Raw genomic sequence first — 23279 nt, forward strand, 5'->3', positions numbered from 1 at the left:
TTTTTTTTTTTTTGTGGAGGGGAGGTGATTTAAAGGTCCGCTCTTGCTAAAAAACATGTCTATAGTTGTGAGACAGGGCATTGAGGTGAAGGATGGAGACTAAAAGAAGACGTGTTGGCGGTGTCTTCGGTCTCTCATCTTACAGATAAATGTATCTCTGGAGCCGCCGCCATGTCACACCTTTTAACGAAGAACACACGACGCTGTCGGCAACGCGGGGTCAAATGCTGCGTTTTCACCGAAAAACCGCAAAAGAGTCAAGTCGGCTTTCAGTTGAATGCCCCCATTTCTCACAGAATTACTGGCCATTAATGCTCATCTCCTCAGTTTTCTTAAGGTGGTTGTCTTCAATGGTTCTCAAGTAGCCCAGCAATCGCATCTTGAATTAGGTTCCAAAACTTTTGCTTGAGTGTAGGAAGGAAAAAGGGAAATACAGTGATGGGATAGGGATAAAGGGGGTAATTTATGGGGGGAAAAATAGGCCTGAAAACAGTGAATCCAGCTAATCTATCCACAAAGGAGGGTGAAAGGAAGGCTAAGTGATGCATCATTATTCAAAGATGGGAAGCTCTGGAGTGGAGGATGCTTTGGAAGGTGGTGGAGGGGGGCGGGAGAGAGCAGAGATTGGGAGTCAACCTCCGACAGGGGTGGAGAAGAGGTGATGACCCAAGACTGGGGTGAATTATCGCCAAGTTCGCCAAGCTTGCCAAGTTCTGAAAGCCTCGCCTTTCGAGTTTGCCAACGCTTTTTCTCTTTGACTTCGAAATGAAGATGGAACAAGGGAGTGAGGAGAGAGAGTGGAAGCAACTGAGGAAGGGAGGGAAGAGGTGCTAAGTGAAGGTTAGCGTTTCAAACCCCACCGAGAACTCATCCCATTAACTGCAAACGAGGCGGAGGATTAAAGTTAAAAGAAGAATTTTAAGGTTTAGGGGAGTAAAGGACCAGAACCTGCTTCCTCCTAAACAACATTTATGGGTCATGCACGGTGCCGTCAACACCTCGACTGATCTCTGTGAGGGGTCCACAACTTTCAAGCCAAGCCTTAGAGTGGATCTGTCCATTTCCATGGTAATCATCAACTTGTGCAATAGTTTATGTGTACATTTTTTTTTTTGTATTTCATATTGTATTTCATTTGGGGGGTTTTCATTCATTTGCATATTATTTTGTTATTTATTCTATTAAAAAAGATGTATTTTTTCACATCTGAATTCACCATAGAAATTTCCTCCCTCATGACATACTTCATGATCAGACTTCTCTGAAACAAAGTTTGCAACTCGTATGCTGTTAATGATCTTCATTGTAAATCTCGGCTCTGCCCACCTTTGTCCGTAGTTTCACTACCTGAAATTCATTCCACTTCAATCAGAGGTAGACTTACTTCAGCATTAGATGCGTACAAATACATATACATTTATACTTACACGAACTGTCAACCATGCAAACATTACGCATGTACTACATACATCGATAATAAAGGGATTTTTTGAATGCACACTGTCAGTGGATTAAAAAAATCACACAACAGAGATACATTTGTATATATATGTATGTATATATACATATATATATATATATATATATATATATATATATACATATATATATATTATGATAAAACAAGGAAGTCCTGATAAAAGGTGGGTCCCACCTTTTATTAGGTCCTCTTTGTTTTCCTTTGTTTTTGGATATCTCGGCCATTTCAAAACCGATTTATCATCAAGTAAACTTTGAACTCCTCTTATAATTGCACGGTCTTTCATATTTCGTAAGTGGTTTCTAATTATCTTGCAAAAAGTTAAGATCTGAATCCCGCATCACAACTAAAAATATACAGTCCCTTTAATGAATTTAAACACACAGACACACACACACATTCGACTATGAGAGGAACAAGAAGAAGACGAAGAAGGAGGAGGAGGAGGAAAGGAAAAAAAAAAACAGACTCCCAAGTGTCTTACCCGCCTTAACCCTGGACATCAAAGCCCTGAACAGCTCTATGTAACGAACAATTTGCATCCAGGAGGACCCTCCCGCCCTGCTAATGCACCCGCCCGGTTACGAGCTGCCGAGTGATGCCGGTATTCCAAAGCCGGTGCGGGGATCGGTGGGGATGGGTCGAGCGAGCGAGTGAGCACCATGCGAGTATTTCTTATAGTGCTGGGGAGGAGTGACATGAATGAGTAAGGGGTGCAGGGGAGTAGCAATTAGCCCCTCTGAGGGGTGCAGAAAAGTGCCGCGCCCAGAGTGCAATCTTGCACTTGCACTCATGAACAATTCTCGAGTATTTAGCAGGTGTCTGCAATTTGCACATTGTGGTCTTGGGACTCAGAGAGATTCTTCCAATTTGATGTCTTCTTTTCTTTTTTTAAAATGCGAGAAAATTGTTCCAGTTCTACTTTTTTTGTCTGCATGGTCAGGTTGCAATGCCAACAACAGTTTTGAGTTCAGATTCTGTCTGTGTTCGAAGTCTTCCTTCATTATCTTGCAGAGACTGCACTGGAACAGCTCAGAATTCTGCTGAACGATTCCTCTCCATCCGGGCTCTTTGTTGGCAACCCGTCTTGGGACAGCAGACAAAGGAATTAATTTGTCATCCTCGCGCTGACCTTTTTGAGAGCTTTGTCACCCCAAACACAGCCTCGTAAAACTGAATTGGGGACTAGGCGAAACGAGATATACGACCATAAAACGTCCGTTTTGGCCTACTTTTCGCCCCATATCTAGGGCAGGGGACTACTTGCCGACATTCCAAAATCAACCTCTACGCAATCAAATGTTTGGTAGTTTTTTTGGGAGTATGGAGTAAAGTGCGATCGCTCTGTGTCAAGTGAGGTATCCCAGAGAGCCCCGCGCACCCCGTGCTCCCTTTGCCCCGTTCGCATGGAAATCGTTGGTAGTTTCTGTCCGATGACAGAGTCGACCCGTATTTTGGGAATGTGCAGATATTATCGCTTGTTAAAGACAGGGTGTAACTACAAGCTGGAGGCAGTTTAAAACAATAGCTGAAGGGGTAGTTGTGGGTACAGGAAAGGGGAAAAAAGATGGATACAGGAATATATTGCCCCCCCCCCCCCTCCCTGCTGCAGAAACCACAGCATCATGTTGTTTTCTTGACATCATTTCCTGAGCCACTTATATTAAAGATGTCTTGATTTCTTTTCTTTTCATTTTCTACACCTGATTCAATTATACCTCTGAATCCGAGCACATCTTTGTTTGTATTTGTTTTAACAAAGGTCTCAACATTTTACACTGATTACTAAAACATTGATTTGACACGTTATTGTTCTCATATTTCTCCACACAACCTGTGTTATATCCTTGCCAGGTACACTACCAATTAGAATATGCTCTCTTCACGATTTTTGCATCATGTTACTTTACTATGAGGATATATTTTCTTTTCTCCTGTTCCCATCTGAGATCTCAGAGTTCATGTCTTGCTAGAATTTTTACACATCAGATGATGTACTTGTGACATTACCACATACATTGTTGAAATCACCAACTTCTTTTCTGAGAGGGGTGTCCACTCTCATAATCACGCCAAGTTAATGATAAATTTTGTTAGTGAAATTCTGCTGTGGTATTTCTACATGCATGTCATTGTCTCTCTTTACACATCTTTCTCCATATATGTCTTATCTCTTCTATCTTCATCTCTTATATATTTCTTTTACTTCTTCTCTCTCTCACATCTTTTCTATCTTTCTCTTCTATCCTCATATATCATGTTTTTCTATCTTTTCATCTGTTGTCATATATTTCACATCCTTTCTATCTTTCTCTTCTCTCCTCATATATCATATTTTTTTCTCCTCATAATCATTTTTCTCTCTCTTCATCTCTCTTCATATATTTCATATCTTTTCTATGTTTCTCTTCCTGTATGTTATATACTTCTCTCTATCTCCATGTCTCTTCATATCTCTCACATCTTTCCTATGTTTCTCTTCTCTCATATATCATATATTTCTCTCTCGCTATTCATCTCTCCCTATGTTTCCATCTTTCTCTTCTCCCCTGTCATAAATATGTTCCCTCTCTCTCTCTCCCCTCTCTCTCTCTTCTTTTTACTTCTTTTCTTTCTTCATTCCTTCCTTTCTTGAATATCTTTCCTATCTACCGCCCTCTCTCTTCATCAGTGCCAGCGATTAGGCAATCGTGTAGAGTGTCCAGTGGGGTATTAGTGCTGGGATTCGAAGAGCCTTCAAACACTGGCCGTATATATTAGCTCGCGATCAGTGTTGGATTCAACAGGTAGCGTAAGAGGCACGAGTGACAGAGGAGAGTGTGCGTTACCCAACTTTGCATATACGGGCCGGTCTGACGGGAGCGTATTAGAATCATGTCCTTCTATTAGCCCGTCAGGATTGAGTTTTTTTTTTCCCTCTCTTTCTCTCTGTCTTTCTCCTTTTATTTATTTTTTCTTCTGTTCGGATGGAATGGGCAGGCAATCAAAGTTTGTAATAGACAAATTATTGGGGACGTGACGGAATTCAGATTGACAGAAGTGAGTGGCTTGGCTTTAGAATGGAGGGGCGATGGGACAGTTTGTATTTCTAAATGTTTTCCAGCATGTACGATGTATTTCATGCATCTAGCGTACTGTTTGTTGTTGTCATTGTTATTATTGGAGTAAGATCAACAAAACCATCATTAGTCTGGGCCATATTTCTTTGACTATGGTCAAAATGCCTGTGGAAAACGCCCATTCTCATTGTCTGTTTTATACACTTTGTGTCCTTTTCCTCCTTTGTTTCAAAAACTGTTGTGGAATCAAGCGACCCTCTTTGATTTAACATCACTTCCATTTTGAAGCAATAATGTCAGTGGTGTGCTTTTCTTGTGATAACTATGTATTCTAAAATCAGCAAATGTTTGAATCTATCTAAGTCTTTGTTCCCCTGACCTTTTGGGTTCTTTCTGGTATCTCACCTTAAAAACCAAGTATCATATTCTGAAGAGTCAATGGCACCTCTTTTTCTGATTTTGATCGGCAATGGGGCAATTTGGATAAGCTCTCGAACTACTTTAACCCATTGAGGATAGGCTGATTTTGCAATAACAGCCCTTTCCTTATCACCGTTGTCATAGCCAATTGTCGGGAGTCGGGAATCATCTCCAGCTCATCCTCCATTAAATGTCACCCCCCCCCCCCCCACCACCCCCTTCCAGCACCATCGCCTACCCTAGAGAGCTAAATTAATGTCTGCATCTTTTTTTTTCTGTGCATCTTTTTCTTGTCTTCCCAGGATGCACCAGCAGCTGTTTCGTTAGGTCTTCGGATGGAGGAAATGATTTTCAATCTGGCCGACATGCACCTCTTCTTCAACGACCTCGAGGTAAGGCCAATGTCCGTTAGGTTGGGGGCGCCATCCTCCGACACGCCCTAACCACGCCCTCCATGACGGCTTTTACTTCATTTCTGCCAGATTCCGAAAAATGTTGATTTTCCATACCTGATGTCACAAACTGTGGCAGTCTTCTTATCTAGTGATGGCAGCACCTAAACTTTAAAATTTATGACTTTCAAACTGATTGTTTGATTGTCCTCAACTTTGCTGATGTGTTCTATACTAATGTCGCTGCATGTAAACAATCCATTCCCCTTTTAAGTTTTTCTTCCAAGTTGTCCGAAAATGAGAAAAAGTGTAGATTCTATTGGTGTGTGTGTGTGATGATGATGATGATGTTGGTGTATGGGGGGGGGGGGTACCCATTTAGCTATCACCATCTTGTCAGCGATCTGAATGCATTGAAGAGTTCGCAGAATGACTTTTTGTCCGCTATCTTATCTCTTGTTAGAATGCACCATAGAAAGCACTCCCCCAAAGTGGTCATTCAAGCAACAGCAGTTAAAAAAAAAGAAGAAATGAATTCTCATTGATAAGAAAGCATGAATGCACCAAGAAAAGGGAACACACATGTGCTAAAGGGAAAGTCGCAGAATGTTTATGACAAGCCAAACATGCACCTGTTAAAAGAATGCAATGTGATAAAGTGATAATGATTGATAAAAGAGCATCCCCAAGGCAAGACAAGTCTTTGGGAGCAATACATCATTTTCGGAAAATGCAATCAGCTTTTATCACGGAGTGAGTACCTCCCACGAGCAAGCAGTGTCAGTTTAAGAGAGCTTGAACTGGACTCCATGGACTGTTGGAAACAAAAAAAAGAAGCCAAAGTCAAAACAAAGCAGATACTAGTATCCTGTAGTATGCCAGCTAGTCCAATATGTGGTTACTGCCATGCAAGTTGTGAGGTGTGCAGATTTTCTTTCTCCACAATAGTTTGTGTCCATTTCGTATGAGGCACATGTATGTATATATGTGCCTACCCAGACATTACTGCACACTTGTTTGAAAACGAGCAAGATTGCAGGTTTCCATCAAACTTGCCTGACTTATATTTCTGTTTTATCTCCACATTCGAATCAAATCAAATCTGGTTCTGCTCATTCGCAAAGCGGCATGGGGGAATCAGACACTAAAAAATTGCCTCATCATAACTTCAAATGACTGATCAATCAACCTGAGAGAGGGGTTTGTGAAACATTAAAAAAAAAAGTGATCATGATTACCTTACGGCGATCACAGTATGCTGTAAACAACTGTGGAAAAAAAAAAAGGAAAATCAAAACAGTGGTTCCATTTCATTGCAACACATTAGAAAGAAAATTAATGTAAAATTTCACATTTACTTACAGCCACCTTCAACCGATGAAGATTAAAATGATGAGAGGAAAAACCGCGAAATTCTCAAAATACGTGATTTCCTTAGCTGTTTACCGATGTCTTTGTCCACCTTTGAAAAAGAAAAGTTTGGAAATGCATTATGCAAATTCATATAGTTTTTCTTTAAAAAAAAATGTATGACATAATTATACTTTGTGATCTTGTTGATGTCTGTTATGATATGCAGGCTGTAAATTCATGTAAAAACTTATATTTGTGTTCGTGAAGGAAAAAAAAAGGGACAGTTTTCACTGGGAGAGATTTCAGGTGAGCCTAGCTCAAAATCATTGACCACTTGTTTGGTTTAAAGGCCTGACACTGATCATCACTGACACCAGGAAATATTTGCTACCGTTTCCCCTTTTTCATTTTTTTGGTTAAGATGGCATCAAATAGATTTTTTACCATTCCAGTAAATCCAAACACACAGAACCCACACAATTAATTTAGTGAAGATATTGTTCAACATCTTTGTATGCATGGTTTTATCCAAAAGGAGAGAAAAAAACAAACCTTGTAAGGGTGCAAATGAAGGCATTTTTTGTGTGATCACAGATATTTTTTCATGAAGGCATCACAAGAATGTACATTGTAGATACTCCTTCTGATCACCAAACAATGAAAAGGCTTTGATACGTCTTTCGAAGAACAGCTCACAGGGCAGCATTTCTGCAAGCAGTCAGAAATGTTTGAAAATGTTAGCAGTTTCCAACACAATCGACGGGATAATTGTCTCCGAAAATGACAAGACTCGGAGAAGAGAAACCAAACGGAGGGAAACGGACAAAGGTAGAGAGAGAGAATAATCCTTCAAAACTCAGAAGTCAGTTTCTTGTCGGTTGTGCGAGTAATTAATGCTAACAGGGCCTCGCTACAAACACACGCCCGTCTTGCCTGGGAAACATGGCGTTTCGTGGTCCCTAGAGGGGGTAGTGTTACACTGCGGACTGGGAATTGGAAATTCCTGACAGTACGCAGGGACGGTAGTAAGAGACAAGAATCCAACTATTTGGAAGGGGGGGGGGGAAGAAGGGATAGAGACTTTCACTAGCTTTTGTTTCGATGAGAGATGGGTGGGATTAAAAATCAATGCTGGAAGACAGGGAGAAAAGAAAAAAGACAGGAGTAAAAGTCAGTGGATAAACTTACAAAAATGACAGTATATCTTTATAAACCGTACGTTTCCCTTCTTATTTATCTGTCTTTTGAGTGATTATTCGATTATGGATATTGCCTGTTTATTTCAGTCATCATTCCTTGTCAAACACACTACAAAATGCTATACTATCTATCTTTCTTTCTTTTTTTGCTAATTCTACAACATAAGTTGAAGATGTCTGGTATTTTCCCCTCACCACTTTTTCACTTTTCAAGTTTTGTTTGGCTTCTGTTTGTTTCTTGATCTCTTGCAGTTTTTCTTTCGATGTGTTCTTGAATCTTCCTGTCTCTCTGTGTCTTTTCTTCTCACCATCCCTTGCTCTCTGTCATTGTCTTCTTCTGTCTCTCTCTGTCCCACGATGTCTCATTTTCTCCTTCCAACAATTCATCTCCCCACCCCCCCCCCCACCCATTCCGAGAGAAAGGTCTGAAAAATTTGATTGAAATGGAGAGAAACTAGCTCATGCACACTGGATGGGGAGTGTTCTTCTGGGTGACGAGTTGTGACACGGGGAAAATATCTTGCCTGATTAATGCTTTCACAAGTCTGTTATGTCCCAACCTTCATTTGTGAAAGCTAATCAAATTTGGTTGTCATTTTTCCGCGGCTGTAATCTAATTTTCGTCTCTGGTCCAATCGTGTTTGGTTTGTCACGTGTAGCGTTCGCACTGAAACTTTTGTCATACCATTTTATGTTTTGGGGTTTCTTCTTTTCTTTGTGGGGGGGGGTACTCTTTTGGAAAAGAAATGCAGTGTGCTCTATGAATTTGAAAAAAAGCAATAACAGGAATTCAGGTTATTTTGTTAGGCAGCAATGTTGTTTAGTAATGTGTGATTGCCAAAAAATTACAAGGCTTCAGGCGATAGTAGACCTACTGGCAGTTTGAAAAAAGATAAAGAGAAGTAACCAGAAAATGTGTACAAATTGAAATAAATATGATTCAAGGAATGACATCATTTTACAATGTTATAGCGTAAAACAGGTTGTATTAAACATATGACCCTTTTTTTTCTAAACACCAATTTTCATTTGTATATAAAGTTTTTGAAGATTGTCTTGTCTTCATGACACCTTTTGAATACCACAACTGCATGGCTGGCAAATCACACTGACTTTGCAGAAAGCTCCCTGAAATATTAAATATCTTGTCACATTCTGTCAAGAGACTATTACAGTCTTCGTGATTAGGGGATATAGGCCCTATATTTCTGCCATTTTTTTGATGTTTGTTTGTTGGTTTTTTTTTTTCATTGATCTCTTGAGAAGCGTGCAATACTCGAGAATCTTCGTGATAGGTTTCCTGGAATGTCCCTCGGTCTTGATGCGTGAATGTTGGCAGCCCCGGGACTGTTTTCCGAGAAGTGTAGATGAAAAACAGTTTCCCCGGCGCATACGCTTGTCTTCTGAATATTGAAATTCAGTGCTTCATTGCGCATGGACACTCCACCCACGCACACGTACATTTGTTCACAGACACACACACACATACTCACTTGTAACTACACAAAGGAAAATTCATTCACCTAGGGACATAATGTAACAAGAATATTAGTAAGTGTGGTACCGACCTCATGTTTCAAGATATTCCATATTATTCCACTGCGATTGAAGTCAAAAAACAGGCATTTCCAAGAAATGTGTATCTTGTGGCAAAAAATTCTTTGCATGTGTCTAGGAGTTAATATGAAGCTTAAGAGATTTTTCTGACGAATATTTGGTATGACAACTGCCACCATTGATAACAAATAGCATCCTCAATCTCTTCCTATGGTAGAAAAAATAACGAAGAAGGATAAGAAACCAAATAAAATTTAAGTGTCTTTTACAAGTACTAATGGGCTTATGTCTAAGTTTTCGGCAAAGTTCATCCAAGATTTTCATAGTGTGCTATCATGCATTCTCTGAGTTGTGTAGTGTTGCAGATGGCGATGTATTTTCACCGTTCCTCCAAGATTAACACCTATCATAAAGGGGGATGAGGATAAACAGGAGGGAAATTTTTCAAGAGAGGGGTGAAAAACAGAAAAAGAAAAAGGGGGAGAAATGAGGGAGGCCAGTACTATACCTTTGTCCCCCAGGGGCGCTCCCAAGCCCACCTTTATTCCCTGTTATTATTCTAAACATTTCTAAGACAGGCAATTAAACCGAGTCTAAACATGCCTTAGCTCCCTTCATTGGCTTGCCTTCGGGCACAATCCTTGGCCTGGGAGATGGGGTGGGGGGGGGGGGGGGGAGGGAGAGGGAGGGGTTAGGGTTGGAAGTGAAAAATGGAAGGGGGTGGGTCATTGGTATAGATGGAGGAGGGGGGAGAAGATCACATCACTCATGTAAGCTAGGTCCTAGAAGTCTAAACTCCTTCTCTCTGTTTAAAACACTCCTTTACTCTTCCAATCTCTTGTTATTTTGGTTATCATTATCATGCTTTTCATTTTCATTATTCCCATTTAAAGAGAAAAATCTACTCCCATTCTAAAAAAGGAAAAATAGAGAAGAATCATTGCAAGCGAGACAACTAAGCATAAATCGAAATGTGAAAAGTGGTAACATTACGAAATGACAAAGAAAGTTATGAAATTTAAAGTATTGCATGTTTTCACCAAACAATGACAATGGTGCACAATCAATATTGTATAGACTGCCAAGGTGCATTTTGTAATATGCTGGATACTTCTGCCATTGTGTTTCTACATTGATTATGAGGGATCATGTAAACTTTCATTTTTGTTGTAATTTAGCAACACTTTAACCCCCCCCCCCTTGCCTATAATGAGTCATAGGTGCTGACTCATAACTTCAATAGAATGATTTTGTGTAATGGACAACAAATTCCCTTTAAAGGGATGGCTGAGATGGGATTCAGGTTTTAACTTTCTAGCGAGATGATTAGAAACTGCTTCTATGAAATATGAAGAGTATACGATTCTAAAAGGAATAAATTTATTTGATGAAAACCGGTTTTGAAATGGCTTGGATATAAAAAAACCCCAAAATATTAACACAAAGTGGTCCTACAAGAAGGTGGGATACACCTTTTATGAGGGCCTCTTCGTTTTTGGATATGTATATATATATATATATATATATATATATATATATATATATATATATACATATATATGTATGTGTGTATATATATATATATATATATATATATATATATATATATATATATATATATATATATATATATATATAGATGTATGTATATTTATGTATCTGTTCTGTGGGGTTTTTATCCACTGACAGTGTGTGTTCAAATTCCTTGATTACTGACATATGTAGTATCTTCATAATTTTTGTGTGGTTGACAGTTTTCAAAAGTTTTATGCCATGATAAAGGCTGTCGGCTCCAATTCACAAAACTTTCAAAGACACATATGTTTCTGGATTTACAGTATGTAACAAGTTTTTCTATCCGCATTCTCTACGCGGGCAAACCTGAGATACGTTGGTAGGTCAGTATACCTGAGGCTATTCAAAACCAAAGAGAATGTACAGGTCCAGCGCTATGAGAGTTTATGAGAGAGAAGGAAATGTATATACATCGGTACATGCACACATGGCTTTATTTGTATAAGATACCAAAACATGCATATATTTTAGGAATTTGATCGCAAAATGGGTTGAGCACCATTTTTGAATTATCAGATGAAGCAAAATCAAGCCTTTTCAGTGGTTCCTTACATGTTACATAACAAGGGATGTTCTTGAAATCAGGATTAGAAATATCCCAGATTTTTTTTTCTGTTTATTTTTCTCTGTATTTTAGCAGCTTTTAGCACAAATATATCAAATTAACACAAATGGAGTGAATTCATTTTGCCATCAATCTCCTCATTTATAGTTGTACTGTTACCTACTTGCAGGGCAGAAAAGGCATTCTTGCAAAAGAAAACAAATCAAGAAAGAGAGTAATTCATAAACGGACTTGATGTGAGTGTGCAAACATTTTGAGGTTTTAGAAGAAAAAAAAAGAGAAAGAAATGCCTGCCAGGCTTGCTTGGTCGCTGCCACAATGGCTACCGCTACCGTAGCAACATGTTTGGGCAAAGGAAATGAAATTGTTACTGTTACACTACAAGGTTCTCTCTTTTTTTTCTTCTTTTTTTTTTTGATGATTGAAAGGAATTGCTATGCTTTGAACACAAATAAACAAATTTTCCCCCTTGATGTATTTTTTCTTGCCCCTAGCTTCTTTAACAATGAAAAACAAAATGTGCTCAATGTGGTCATAATGAATATTTGAGACATCCTTATTCATTCATTATGATTTGTTATTTCTTGTAAACTGAGACAGCCCAAGGCAAGCAGAATTGGGAAAACATTATAGCAGAAGTCTGCAATTCATGTGGGGAAAATCAAAGGCTTTTAAAGATTTTATGTATCCAACAAATTTTCTAGATTTTTTTTCTCCTTCTTTTTAGAAGTGCATGTGCAGCTGATATGAAATTTGAATTGATGTATTTTTCCCTTTTATTGTTTAGCCTGGCTTTCTGGAAAAGCCAGGATTTTATAGGGATGAAGTGAATTTGTCCAAAGAGCGAATGCATGAAATATGAGAGTGCGAAGATTTAGAGTTTGTTTTGGCCACAGACAAGGGCTGTCATAAAGTGGACTCCAAATGAAACTCCCCAGAGATAATGGCGGGAAAATAGGAAGAATTGACAATTTGAAAGAGAATGATGATGATGGTGGAAATTACACACTTACAGGTACAACATTTTTATGTTGTCCATCAACTTAAGGTGCATTAATTCCAATCGGTGTCTCCTATTACAAGAGCGATTATCTGATGCTTTTTCGTCTTAATTGTGGGTACCTTGATGTAAATGTAACCAATCCTAAGGGGACAATACATTGCTTTCAAAGAGATTAATTTCTTTCGTGTAGCTCTGTCGTATTTGTCGGTTCGAAGGAACGAGTTCATTTTATGCCAAACACCAAAAAGAAAGACTGTTCCATATGTGGTAGTCATTAAAATCTGACTTGTAATTTCTGTGGTATCTCATTTATTTTGGAGCTATTTTAGAGCTATATTTGTTAAAATGGCACCATGACTACTTGAAAAAGGTGGCGTTGTTGTATAGTTACTTGATATCATTGAGAACCAAACAGAAGTGTCATAATTTTACGTACAGTATGCTTTTTATTCATCATGGTGATGAATCTTGTTTTGTTTGTTTTTTGCTCCAAAGTTATTCAACAATTCTTTTGACAAATATCTAGCAATTCAAGACTTATTGCTCCTATCATAGATGATTAGGCTTTGTACTAACATAGCTAGAGAGTGTGCAGAGACTGAATTTATTGAGGACTTCAACCCTGATGTTATACTAGAATCGGCATTCCGTAAGCTGCATTAAACACTCCAGGGCCTACATCCTGTAAGTCAAACATTGACCACCTACCTTCAATGTACTTGCCCAAAATAATGCACTCTCTCCCCTCTCAGTCATACTTTAAAAGGAAAAAATTGTGCAAACTACTAGAATGCATCAAGAATTTAATAGCACAACTGGATTATTTAGAAAACATGTCCTGATTATGACTGGCCAAAACATGATTTTTTTTTAAAGACATTCATGTTTTTCAATAAGGTGCATTGAAGACATTCATGTTTTTCAATAAACAAGATTCAAGTTTGCTTTCCGGTTGTAGTACAAAAAGAAAAAATATATATGTTTGCGAGGATGAAGCATCTTTGTAGAAACACTCTCATTACATAACGAGTTCTCTACCAATCTGCAAGGGGCTCACAGTCTTAGCTGGCTTCAGGATGGTTTAACATATGATGTTGATACCATAGCCATCAAGGACAGATATCACTCGATAGAAGCAGGACCTTGAATAGAGTAGCTTGAACAACCGAAACTTGTAATGTTGCCGTGAATAGAGGCCTCCCCTCCCACTCCGATCCCCGCCCCTTTTTTTTATCTCCTCCGTGGAAGGCGCATCACTCCGTTCGCTAATTGAGCTTTCATAAACACCAGGCCCCGGTCCCCTCCATCTCTCCACTCAGTTCTGGCCTCCAAGCTTGATTAAGCCGGGTATCCAATGTCGCCCCGGTACTGGCCCACTAGGGACCCGCAACCCCCTTCTGTCGCAGGGGTCCCACCATTAACCAAATTGATAATGCCTCATCTCATTAAACTAGTGGTCGCCCCCCACGCGCCAAAGAAATCATCTCACCCGTCCGTCCGCCCGCCGGTGTTCGTGGTCCTCAATTCCCCGCTCCAGGAGCTACTAGCTCATCCCACTGCCAGGCAGACTGCCACCTCACCTCACCTCGCTTCCATCCTCTTTTCCCCGGAGCTACATCCCTCCTGATGTATTTTAGCTGTCCCCTGAGCTCCCTGGAGGACCCGACTCGGGCTGAGAGATGATGCCGTGTCTTATGATTTATGGGCTGGTGGGATGGAGATAAAGATGGGGAAAGGGAGGGAGGGGGGTTAAAGCTTGATGAATAATTGATTGGATTCCTAATGAATAAAAACAATCACCCTAATCAGGGACGCATTTTACTGTGTCTCCCGATCATAATTCCTACTATGTTTGGGGCCAGGGGATGGCCTTCCTTCTGGTATTAGACAAAGGCCTGTGGTGCTATATAGGAAAGATAAAGACAAAATAAAGGGGTACAAGAGGGAGAGGACAGACAGACAGACAGACAGACAGACTGACAGAATCACAGACTGACAGAATCACAGACATGAAATAGAGAGCAGACAACACAAAGAGAACTGAGAGAATGTTTTTCTCGCAAGCTTGGATGCCCCTTCAAAATGACCAGGGTGATGTTGTTCTAATGGAAGATGCATTTACATTCACACAGAAACTGATCGATTGTTGCTAATCATTGATGACAGGGTCTTGCCCCCCTACACTATGACACGCATCCACACGACACTTAATCTGAAAGATTGGACTTTTGATATCACTTGATGTTAAAACCACAAAACCGGTAGAAATGCATCCATGCAGCACCAGCAATAAGCCTGATCATGGTGCGACAATACAACATGTACACATGCCCTGGTGGTTGGCCTGGAAGGTGGGCGAATATGGTTCACAGGGAAGCCATGCTAAGTTTAGAGTTTCTTGATTATATCATCCACACAATGCCAAACTATGAGTTGGGACCCCAGTGGCTCGTGGGTGGAGCGTAGACCATGACAAATCTGTGTGGTTGTAATTATCAAATAATTTTTAAGATAGCTACAAACCTGTAACTTCCAAGTGTATCTACACAGAACTAAACTACTACTGTACATGTAGCTAATCCTCAAGGTTCAAAACTTTGAGCTAAACTTTAAGTTTAGGAATGTCATGTGAACATGATTATAGATACATTCACACGGAGGTTGTCGTACCTCCAAAACTTTGAGAAATGTGCAATTATTTTGAAAATATAGACATTGAGCATGGAAAGGTAGGAGAAAGAGTTGAAGGAGGGGGAAGGGCATAAAGAAAGGAGACAGACACGATTTACAAACTATTCAAGAGGAAAGGTTGTTCTTCTGGTGTATTGATACGAGTTTAATCACAATGCCTCCATTTGAATTTGTACCAGTTTGTTGAGAGTGAAACCAGCAAGGCTGGGAAACTTTCTGTTAAATAATTTGTCAATACTGCACTGCCACCACCTCTTTGAGGGACAGAGTCTGCTCTAAAGATGATGCTCTTTTGCCATAAACCTCGGAGCTTAGAAGTGGTACAGGGAGAGAAGGCAAATTCATTGTATTTCCAGCTCCACTCCCAACGCATGGTGCGTTTATGGTCACGCGATTTTTCAAAATTCTACCTTGCAGGTTGATACAGACAATCATCACTTTCCTTACTTCGAAAGAAAAAAGCAGCGAAACGAATCTTTCCAATAAATCAATCCAGCACTAATCTGTCTGCTTCCCCTACAATTTGTATACGAGACGGGAGCACTCAGGTTTTGAGAACGTTGAGTTCAATTCAAGAGTGTTTTGGGTTCTGGGTGAATCCCCTCGCGTGCCAAAATCGGCGATCATCCGGGCGCACACCGGCAGCCAAGCGAGGGGGTCATTCGTCAATCGTGGCACGTTGATTCTTTCCTCTTCGGGACGCCGTCAATCTCGAACTAGTCAAACCACACAAACCCCTTTTAACACCTCCTATGAAAATGATCATCATTAATTTTGATTTTTGTTGTGTGTGAATGTATGTTTTTGTCATCATGCAATTTGATAACTGGAGGTCATCAACTGTATACGATGATTAGATGGTGATGCATGTTTGACCAATTTGGAGTCAGTGGCAGAGAGAGAATATCTACAGTTGGTTTATCATTTAACTTTCTGACAGATCTTATATTCTTCATTAATCTGTCATTCTGTGTCAGAAAGAGAGTGATGAGCATATGAAATTTAATCAGATTGATTTGTTTCAGTGTGTCCACCTCACTAAAATGTGCACCGACAAAAAAAAAAAATGGAATTAAAAGATTGAGTCTAGTTTAGGTTTGTACAATACTTCTCAAATTTAGTCTATGAGCCAGCCCCCTTCTTTTCTTGGATTCCATCGAAAGGCGAAATCAAACTAACATTACAATATTTTGTCAGAGGCCGTATGAGCTGAAAGCTTTTTCTTTCGCATTAGTGACCAGCAGAAGTGTATAAACTTGGGAAAATATATTGAAATTATATTATTGTAACGAATATAGAAAGATAGATAGATAGACAGATATCACATATATTGAACATATATTGAGGCAGATACAGATATGCGATTGTCAAAATTTTTGTTGCAAAACAGTTGGTTTTGTGGGAACATGAGCACCTTGTTTGTCACGATATCTTTCACGCAATCTTGAGGGAAAAAGCCCCAACACCTTTGAAGTCCATTTTCTAATGACTTGCCACACTGCATAACCTTCTTCCGAAGGCCTATTGAACAGACTGAAATAAGCATTGATTCAACGCTCGTGACAAACATGTGCCGTATGAAATAAGAACCATTAAAATGAAAAAAAAAAAGCTACCAGGTATGTAGAGAGTACCATTTCAATCTTTGATTAGGTCCTACATGTATGAAACAACTAAATCAAAATGAAAAGGGTTCAGATTACCCAAACCAATCAGTTTTCATATGCAGAACAGATGTGCGTGGAAAATGTGAAAGCGCTGTCTATTTCACTTTAGAAAAAAAAGAGACATCTGGATGAGCATGTCTAGAACAATTATTTGTTTGCTGTCAGTGCTTGCCTGTGATGGGTGCTGTAGATGACTTCCACATGTTCCCTCGTTAGGCTCATTAATAAGCAGGTTTTCTTGTTCGGCGATGGCTTTTCCAGCTCCCCACTTCACTTGATTGATGGTTTCCCTGCCCATGTTCTTCTCTGCTGTTGCAGGAATGCGATCAAGTTCACATAGATGATGTAGCATCAGACGACAACGGGCAAGATTTGAGGTAATTATATTAACAGTGATTGATTCATTGATTGATTGGTTGATTTGATTGATTGATTGATTGATTGATTGATTGATTGATTGATTGATTGATTGATTGATTGATTGATTGATTGATTGATTGATTGATTGATTCATTCATTCATTCATTCATTCATTCATTCATTCATTCATTCATTCATTCATTCATTCAGTCAGTCAGTCAGTCATTCTTCCATTCATTCATTCATTCATTCATTCATTCACTCATTCATTCATTCATTCACTCATTCATTCATTCATTCATTCATTCATTCACTCATTCATTCATTCATTCATTCATTCATTCATTCACTCATTCATTCATTCATTCACTCATTCATTCATTCATTCATTCATTCATTCACTCACTCGTAGTGTAAGTACAGCATCCATTCCTTCTAGGCAAGATTTAATGATGAAGAGGGGATAAAACATTGATTGACTCGTTCATTCATTATTTCATTCATCCACTGAAATCATAAAAGTAGCATTTATTCTTTTTTGAGAATAATGCTTGATTGTTTGATCGATTCATTCATTCAGATTGTTAATGTAGCATTAACTCCTTTTTAATAAGCAAGATTTGAGAGGATACTATTTGATTGATTGATTGATTGATTGATTGATTGATGCATTCATTCATATATTCATTTATTCATTCATTTGTTCAGATAGTATATGTTTCATCCGTTCTTTACTAGGCAAGATCTGAATTGATCGAACAATAATCGATCGATTCAGTCATTCACATCATAAATGTAGCATCTGTTCTTTTTTTTTGTGAAGTGATGGAACTATGATTACTTGAATGATTGATTAATTGATTCATTCATTCAGATTGAAAATGCAGCAACAATTCTTATCGTAAACTTGAGAATTCCTCACCTCATACACTGAGAGTTTTCTAATGATTTGCAATGTGATAGATACAGTGTGTGAAGAACTGCAATTATTTAATCACATTTCAAAGCTTCAGCAAAGTCTCAAAGATTGATTATCATGGTATCAGTGAAATCAGTATTTCCATAATAGCCCTTATTTTTTTTTAATTGACAAAATGTTCACATCCATCATTTCTTTGTCTTTTCTTCTTCTTTTTTCTGGCCAGCAATTACAATTTCCAGACGGACGGTTTCCACGCCGCGGCGACCAGCGCCAACCTGTGCTTGGCAACGGGCGTCAGGGGAGGCGTGGACTGGATGAGGAAGCTGGCCTACCGGTATCGCAGGATCAAGGAGATCTACAGCTCGTACAAGAACAATGTCGGAGGTGAGATCATGTTGTAGACGGGAATTCACAAAAGATCAGTACCGTAGTAGTTTAAAGCTAGTCTATGGATTGTGTAAATGATTACTGCGTAAATGTGCATGTCACATTCACGCATACGGCAACAGATAAGCAATGATGGTGAGTGTGCTTGCTTTAGTCTGACTAAATTCAAACAGTTCATTTTAATTCAAACAACATTTTTGTTGTGATTTAGGCACAGGGATTCCGTGCTTTTGAAGCAGGAATCCTCACGTTTAATGGAGAACATGGACTCTCAAAAGAGTCATGGACAAGGGTCTTTCTGGAGGACGGGAGTTCAGTAATGGGGAGGGCGGCTGGAACCCTGAATTCTCATTAAAGCGCAATTTGCACAATCCACTTGACCATGATGATAGTCGTCTCTGTGCCGTTCTTGAAAGCCAGCACTTTACAGATGATACCTTGCAAATGTGTCAAGAGATGGCGAGTGCTTTTATGGACAGATCTATGCATTCATCATTCCGTCTGTCTGTCACACATTTCCGTCTGTCCCCAGGTCTGTTGGGTCCACAGAAGAGGGAGCAGTGGCTGCAGCTAAGGGCGGAGATTGAGGCCATGACGGACTCGTGGCTGACCATCGCCCTCAAGTCCCTGTCCATCATCAACTCCAGGTACGTCCCTCGGTCCGTCCCTTTCCGACGGCAATCTTTTGGCGACGATGGATCGAACGTACCCGCTCCATTTTTACTTTCTTGTTCAGACCATGTTACCAATTTGCAAACTATATAAGCATGCAGAGAATTGTTCATAGGAGCAATTCATTCGCTTAACACCTACGACATAAATATCATTATCCCACTGTGCTGTGGTGTGTTCCTAATCATGAATCGTATGGGAAGAAATGGAATCATTCGCTAATAGTGTTAGATGTTTTCCCCCAGTGATTATTAAAGCAGTAAAGCAAACAAAGTGTTTTATGATATAGCATATTGCACTTTCTCATATATGGATAATTTCCATGAAATCAATTTCTTATACTAACAAAAAAAGAAGAAGAAAAGGAATGAACTGTCATCCAAAAGTTTTACGCAGAGGGTTTTAGCTTGATTGCAATGTGATATCTTGTCAAGGTTTTTTCCCTGTGTATCAACTACATGTAGCTACTCTATTTGTTTTTTGATTTTTGTTTTTTTTTTCATTGCTTGTTTGTTTTTTATTTCTTCTCCCTTTTTCTTTTGTTGCCGATATTGAATTTCTGTTTCTAATTATCCTGAAAAGAAAGTCATAGGATCTGGAGTTTTAAGTGACAGGGAAAGTGGAGTTAAGAGAATATAGAGTTTCCGAGCAGTGATTATTTCTTCTGGCTGGGGATGAGAGTGAAACTGGAATGCCATCCTGGATATTTTCTGGATGTAGCGATCCAATCTTGCAGGCATTTTCAGATTTACTTACTCTTCTCTCTTTCCGACATCCTGAAATCGAAGGCTACCTGAACGTAATGCCTGGCGTAAAAGATTTTGCATTAAGTGGAAAGGATAGCACTCTGAAGTTTCACGTCGTGTGATGTTCGGGAGGGTCAAGTGAGGACGTGGTAAATCATTTTCAGACCCGAGATCAGGAAAGTAACAAAATAATGATGAAATGATTTATGTCACTCTGAAGATAAGAGTTACTCCTACCACCTTGCTCAAAATATCTATGTCTATTTGAAGTTTAAAGAGAGCTTGGCCCGTAGATCTTAAGTGATTTCACATTTTGGACATGCTTGTACATATATGCATCAAAATGTAAAAATCTGGAATGAAATAGAACACAGTTATCTTGCAGTAGTACAAGTGATGTTGGATCTTGAGAGTGTGCAGTGTTATGGTCAAAACTTATCATTACCTCCATCCTACCACAGGTCAAACTGCATCAACGTGTTAGTGACGACCACCCAACTGGTTCCGGCCGTCGCAAAGGTCCTGCTCTACGGTCTCGGTGGGGTCTTCAACATCGAAAACGTGTACAGCGCCACCAGGGTTGGCAAGGAGAGCTGCTTCGAGCGCATCGTGGCCCGCTTCGGCCGGAAAGTCACCTACGTTGCCATCGGCGATGCCAAAGATGAAGAGACGGCTGCCAAGCAGGTGAGTTTTTCTCGAAGATGTTTTTTAGCTGGAGACGATAAAATTCTCATCTGATCATTTCCGTGATTTGCATTATAAAACTAGAAACATTCATGGCATGAAACTTTTCGTGAATTAAGAGCCAACAGCCATTTTCATGAATCTTGGCTCCTTGGAAAGTTTGTGAAAGTTTTATGCACATAAAAATTTCTGGTATTACATGTATGTACAAAAATATATGTATGAATGTGTGTTCATATTTCTCTGTCCTTCATATTTGTAGTTTCTAGAGATGTTTACATATGATTTTAGATTATATCTCATCTCACTTGTGTATTGCATTGTTATTAAGGCTTGCCTGGCTAATGGCCTGAATAATTGATTTGAATTGATTCATTTTTCACCCATATTCTATGCCACGCAAAATCAGATTGCATTAGTGAGAAGAAAAGTCTTGTGAGAAAGATTTGTTATAAAATTTCTCTTTTTTGTTTCCCGTCTCTCTGTGCAGCTGGATTTCCCGTTCTGGAGAGTAACAAGTCACTCGGACCTTGCAGCGTTACATCATGCTCTTGATCTCGGTTACCTCTGAAAATTGCTCTGTGCCGACCCCGCCCTTTTTTTCTTCCCCTTCCTCCACCTGTTCCCCTCCCCCTTCATTACCCCGTAGCCCTCCAGAGACAAAAAAAAATCTCCACCCATTTATTTCTTTCTGTAAAAGATGATTTTACAGACTGTTCATGCCATGTGTACCACTGGTGCTAACTAGAAGAAAAAAACCAAAAAAAAAAAAGAACGAAAAAATCAAGTGATAGCGGAGATTATTCGCCAGACTTCTTTGCAGTCACCGCTCGAGTGCAGGCGTTCTGGAATATGGCGCTTTGTAGATGTTAGCTCGGGTGACGAGTTAACCTGTGTATGATGACCGCAAGTGGCTGCTTGAGCAGTTTGAAGAGATAGAAAAAGATTGTTTGGATGTGGTAGTTAGGAGAACACGGAAACCACATGATCACGATCACCAAGAATGTCAAGCAGCTGGGTTGAGCTGTCCTTCAGGGAATCAGAGCGGATCTGAGATGACCATCCCCTATCAAAAGTCTTTGCTGACCACACAGTTCCCTGAGAAGAGGCTCCGGCAGTTTTGTCCCGGATCGCGGGGGGCCACAGTTCGGGAAGTGCATGCCGAGAGAGAGACTTTAATGCTTCTTCATTCTGGAGCGGGCGTCAGACTCGGGAATCGGGCAATCAGTCCGATTCTTCCGACGAAAGGGGGAGGGGAGCAGAGATGGGCGGAGAGCTTTGCACAGGGTGCAGAGAGAAACCGCGAGCCGGATGCCAGTCAAGGAGGAGGGTTGCCATGGCGACACTCGGATGAGTCTGTTCCACTAGGAGAAGGCCAGTGATTTGGCGGTGCGATGTCAAGAGAGAGAGAGATGATGAGTAGTATGTGAAAAGGGATCAGAAATCATCCTTATACACTCAGGATTTGAATATATTTGGAGTGAAACCAACTCGATGTCTTTGTTTTGCTTTTACGTTTTGTGTGTTTCAAGAAGTGACAGTTGTGTGGGTTGACTCTTCGTAGTGGACGGAGCGTAGTTCTCTTAAACATAGCTCATCGTTGTACGTAGTTTGAAATTAAGTACCTGACAAGAAGTTCAACATCTACCAGTTTTTGTTCAGAACTATTCATGTTTTCTATCATTATCATCCTCCCATTTTGGACCTTCCTGTAAGTCTACGAAAAAAGTTGTCAACCGGAACTCATCTGCATGTCCTTTTTCCAACCAGAAATTACTTTTTCGATTCACCGTTGGGTGAGAGTAAAGAGTGCACCCCTTGCCCCGATGGAAATCGACAGTTGAGGTCAAAATCAAACATACAGAACAAGAAAAGTTTCGTGAAAAATCGGCAGAAAGTTGCAGAATATTATGTTTCCACTTGTCTGCCATGAATGGTGATATCATTCACAGTTACAACTGAGGAGTTGATCTTAGAATGAGTTAATGTCATTCTTGTTAATTTGAAATATTTGCAATTAAAGCCGGTGAAAAAAATTAAGAAATGAATGAGAAGAAATTGTGATATTATTAATTATGACTTCAAGAATGTTCCTTGTTATGCAACAAGTGAGGTATCACTGGAAAGATTTTTTTTTTTTTTTTAACCATCCAATCAAAGAATTTTCAAGCAACGTTGTCAGCAGCACTTCGTCCAGTGTGCGTAAGTGACTGTGGCCGAAACCACCATGTTGTGAGAAGCATGTTAAGATCTAGAATACTGCACCTTTTATATTTTCTTTATTTTTTGGTCCAATTTTGATGAAACTTTTCATGTTCTGTTTGTTGGACTGTACTCTTCCCATCAAAAATCAGCTTTGCACACAGAGAGGAACCATTCCTCTGAATGCTAAGATTTAAAAACTTTTGAGAAACCTGGTGGACTGGCTGTTATTAGCTTGTGAACTTCTCCCACATTTCCATTTTCCCCTCGTTCATTAGGGGGGACACGATCTGTTTCAGTTTTCCCTATAGTAACTGCAATTCTCGCAAAATGCCAGGCACCTAA

The 23279-nt window shown here is 39.6% G+C and overlaps 1 protein-coding gene across 2 annotated transcripts in view; it reads left to right on the top strand.

Moving 5' to 3' along the window:
* Window positions 1–22702, top strand: part of LOC139712826 (protein phosphatase EYA1-like) — a 134254-nt gene extending 111552 nt beyond the window's left edge. For both annotated transcript variants that reach the window (XM_071624616.1, XM_071624617.1), the window contains 6 exons: window positions 5262–5351; window positions 17280–17338; window positions 18467–18627; window positions 19163–19277; window positions 20510–20732; window positions 21223–22702. In XM_071624616.1, coding sequence (XP_071480717.1) covers window positions 5262–5351; window positions 17280–17338; window positions 18467–18627; window positions 19163–19277; window positions 20510–20732; window positions 21223–21303 — 729 coding nt within the window. In that variant the 3' untranslated portion in view covers window positions 21304–22702. The remainder of the gene's footprint in view (window positions 1–5261; window positions 5352–17279; window positions 17339–18466; window positions 18628–19162; window positions 19278–20509; window positions 20733–21222) is intronic.
* The last annotated feature ends 577 nt before the right edge of the window (window positions 22703–23279 follow it).

This window comes from Diadema antillarum, unplaced genomic scaffold (assembly GCF_040938485.1).
Source record: "Diadema antillarum isolate AM-2024a unplaced genomic scaffold, OU_Dant_1.0 seq00001863_RagTag, whole genome shotgun sequence".
Taxonomy (NCBI): Eukaryota; Metazoa; Echinodermata; class Echinoidea; order Diadematoida; family Diadematidae; genus Diadema; species Diadema antillarum.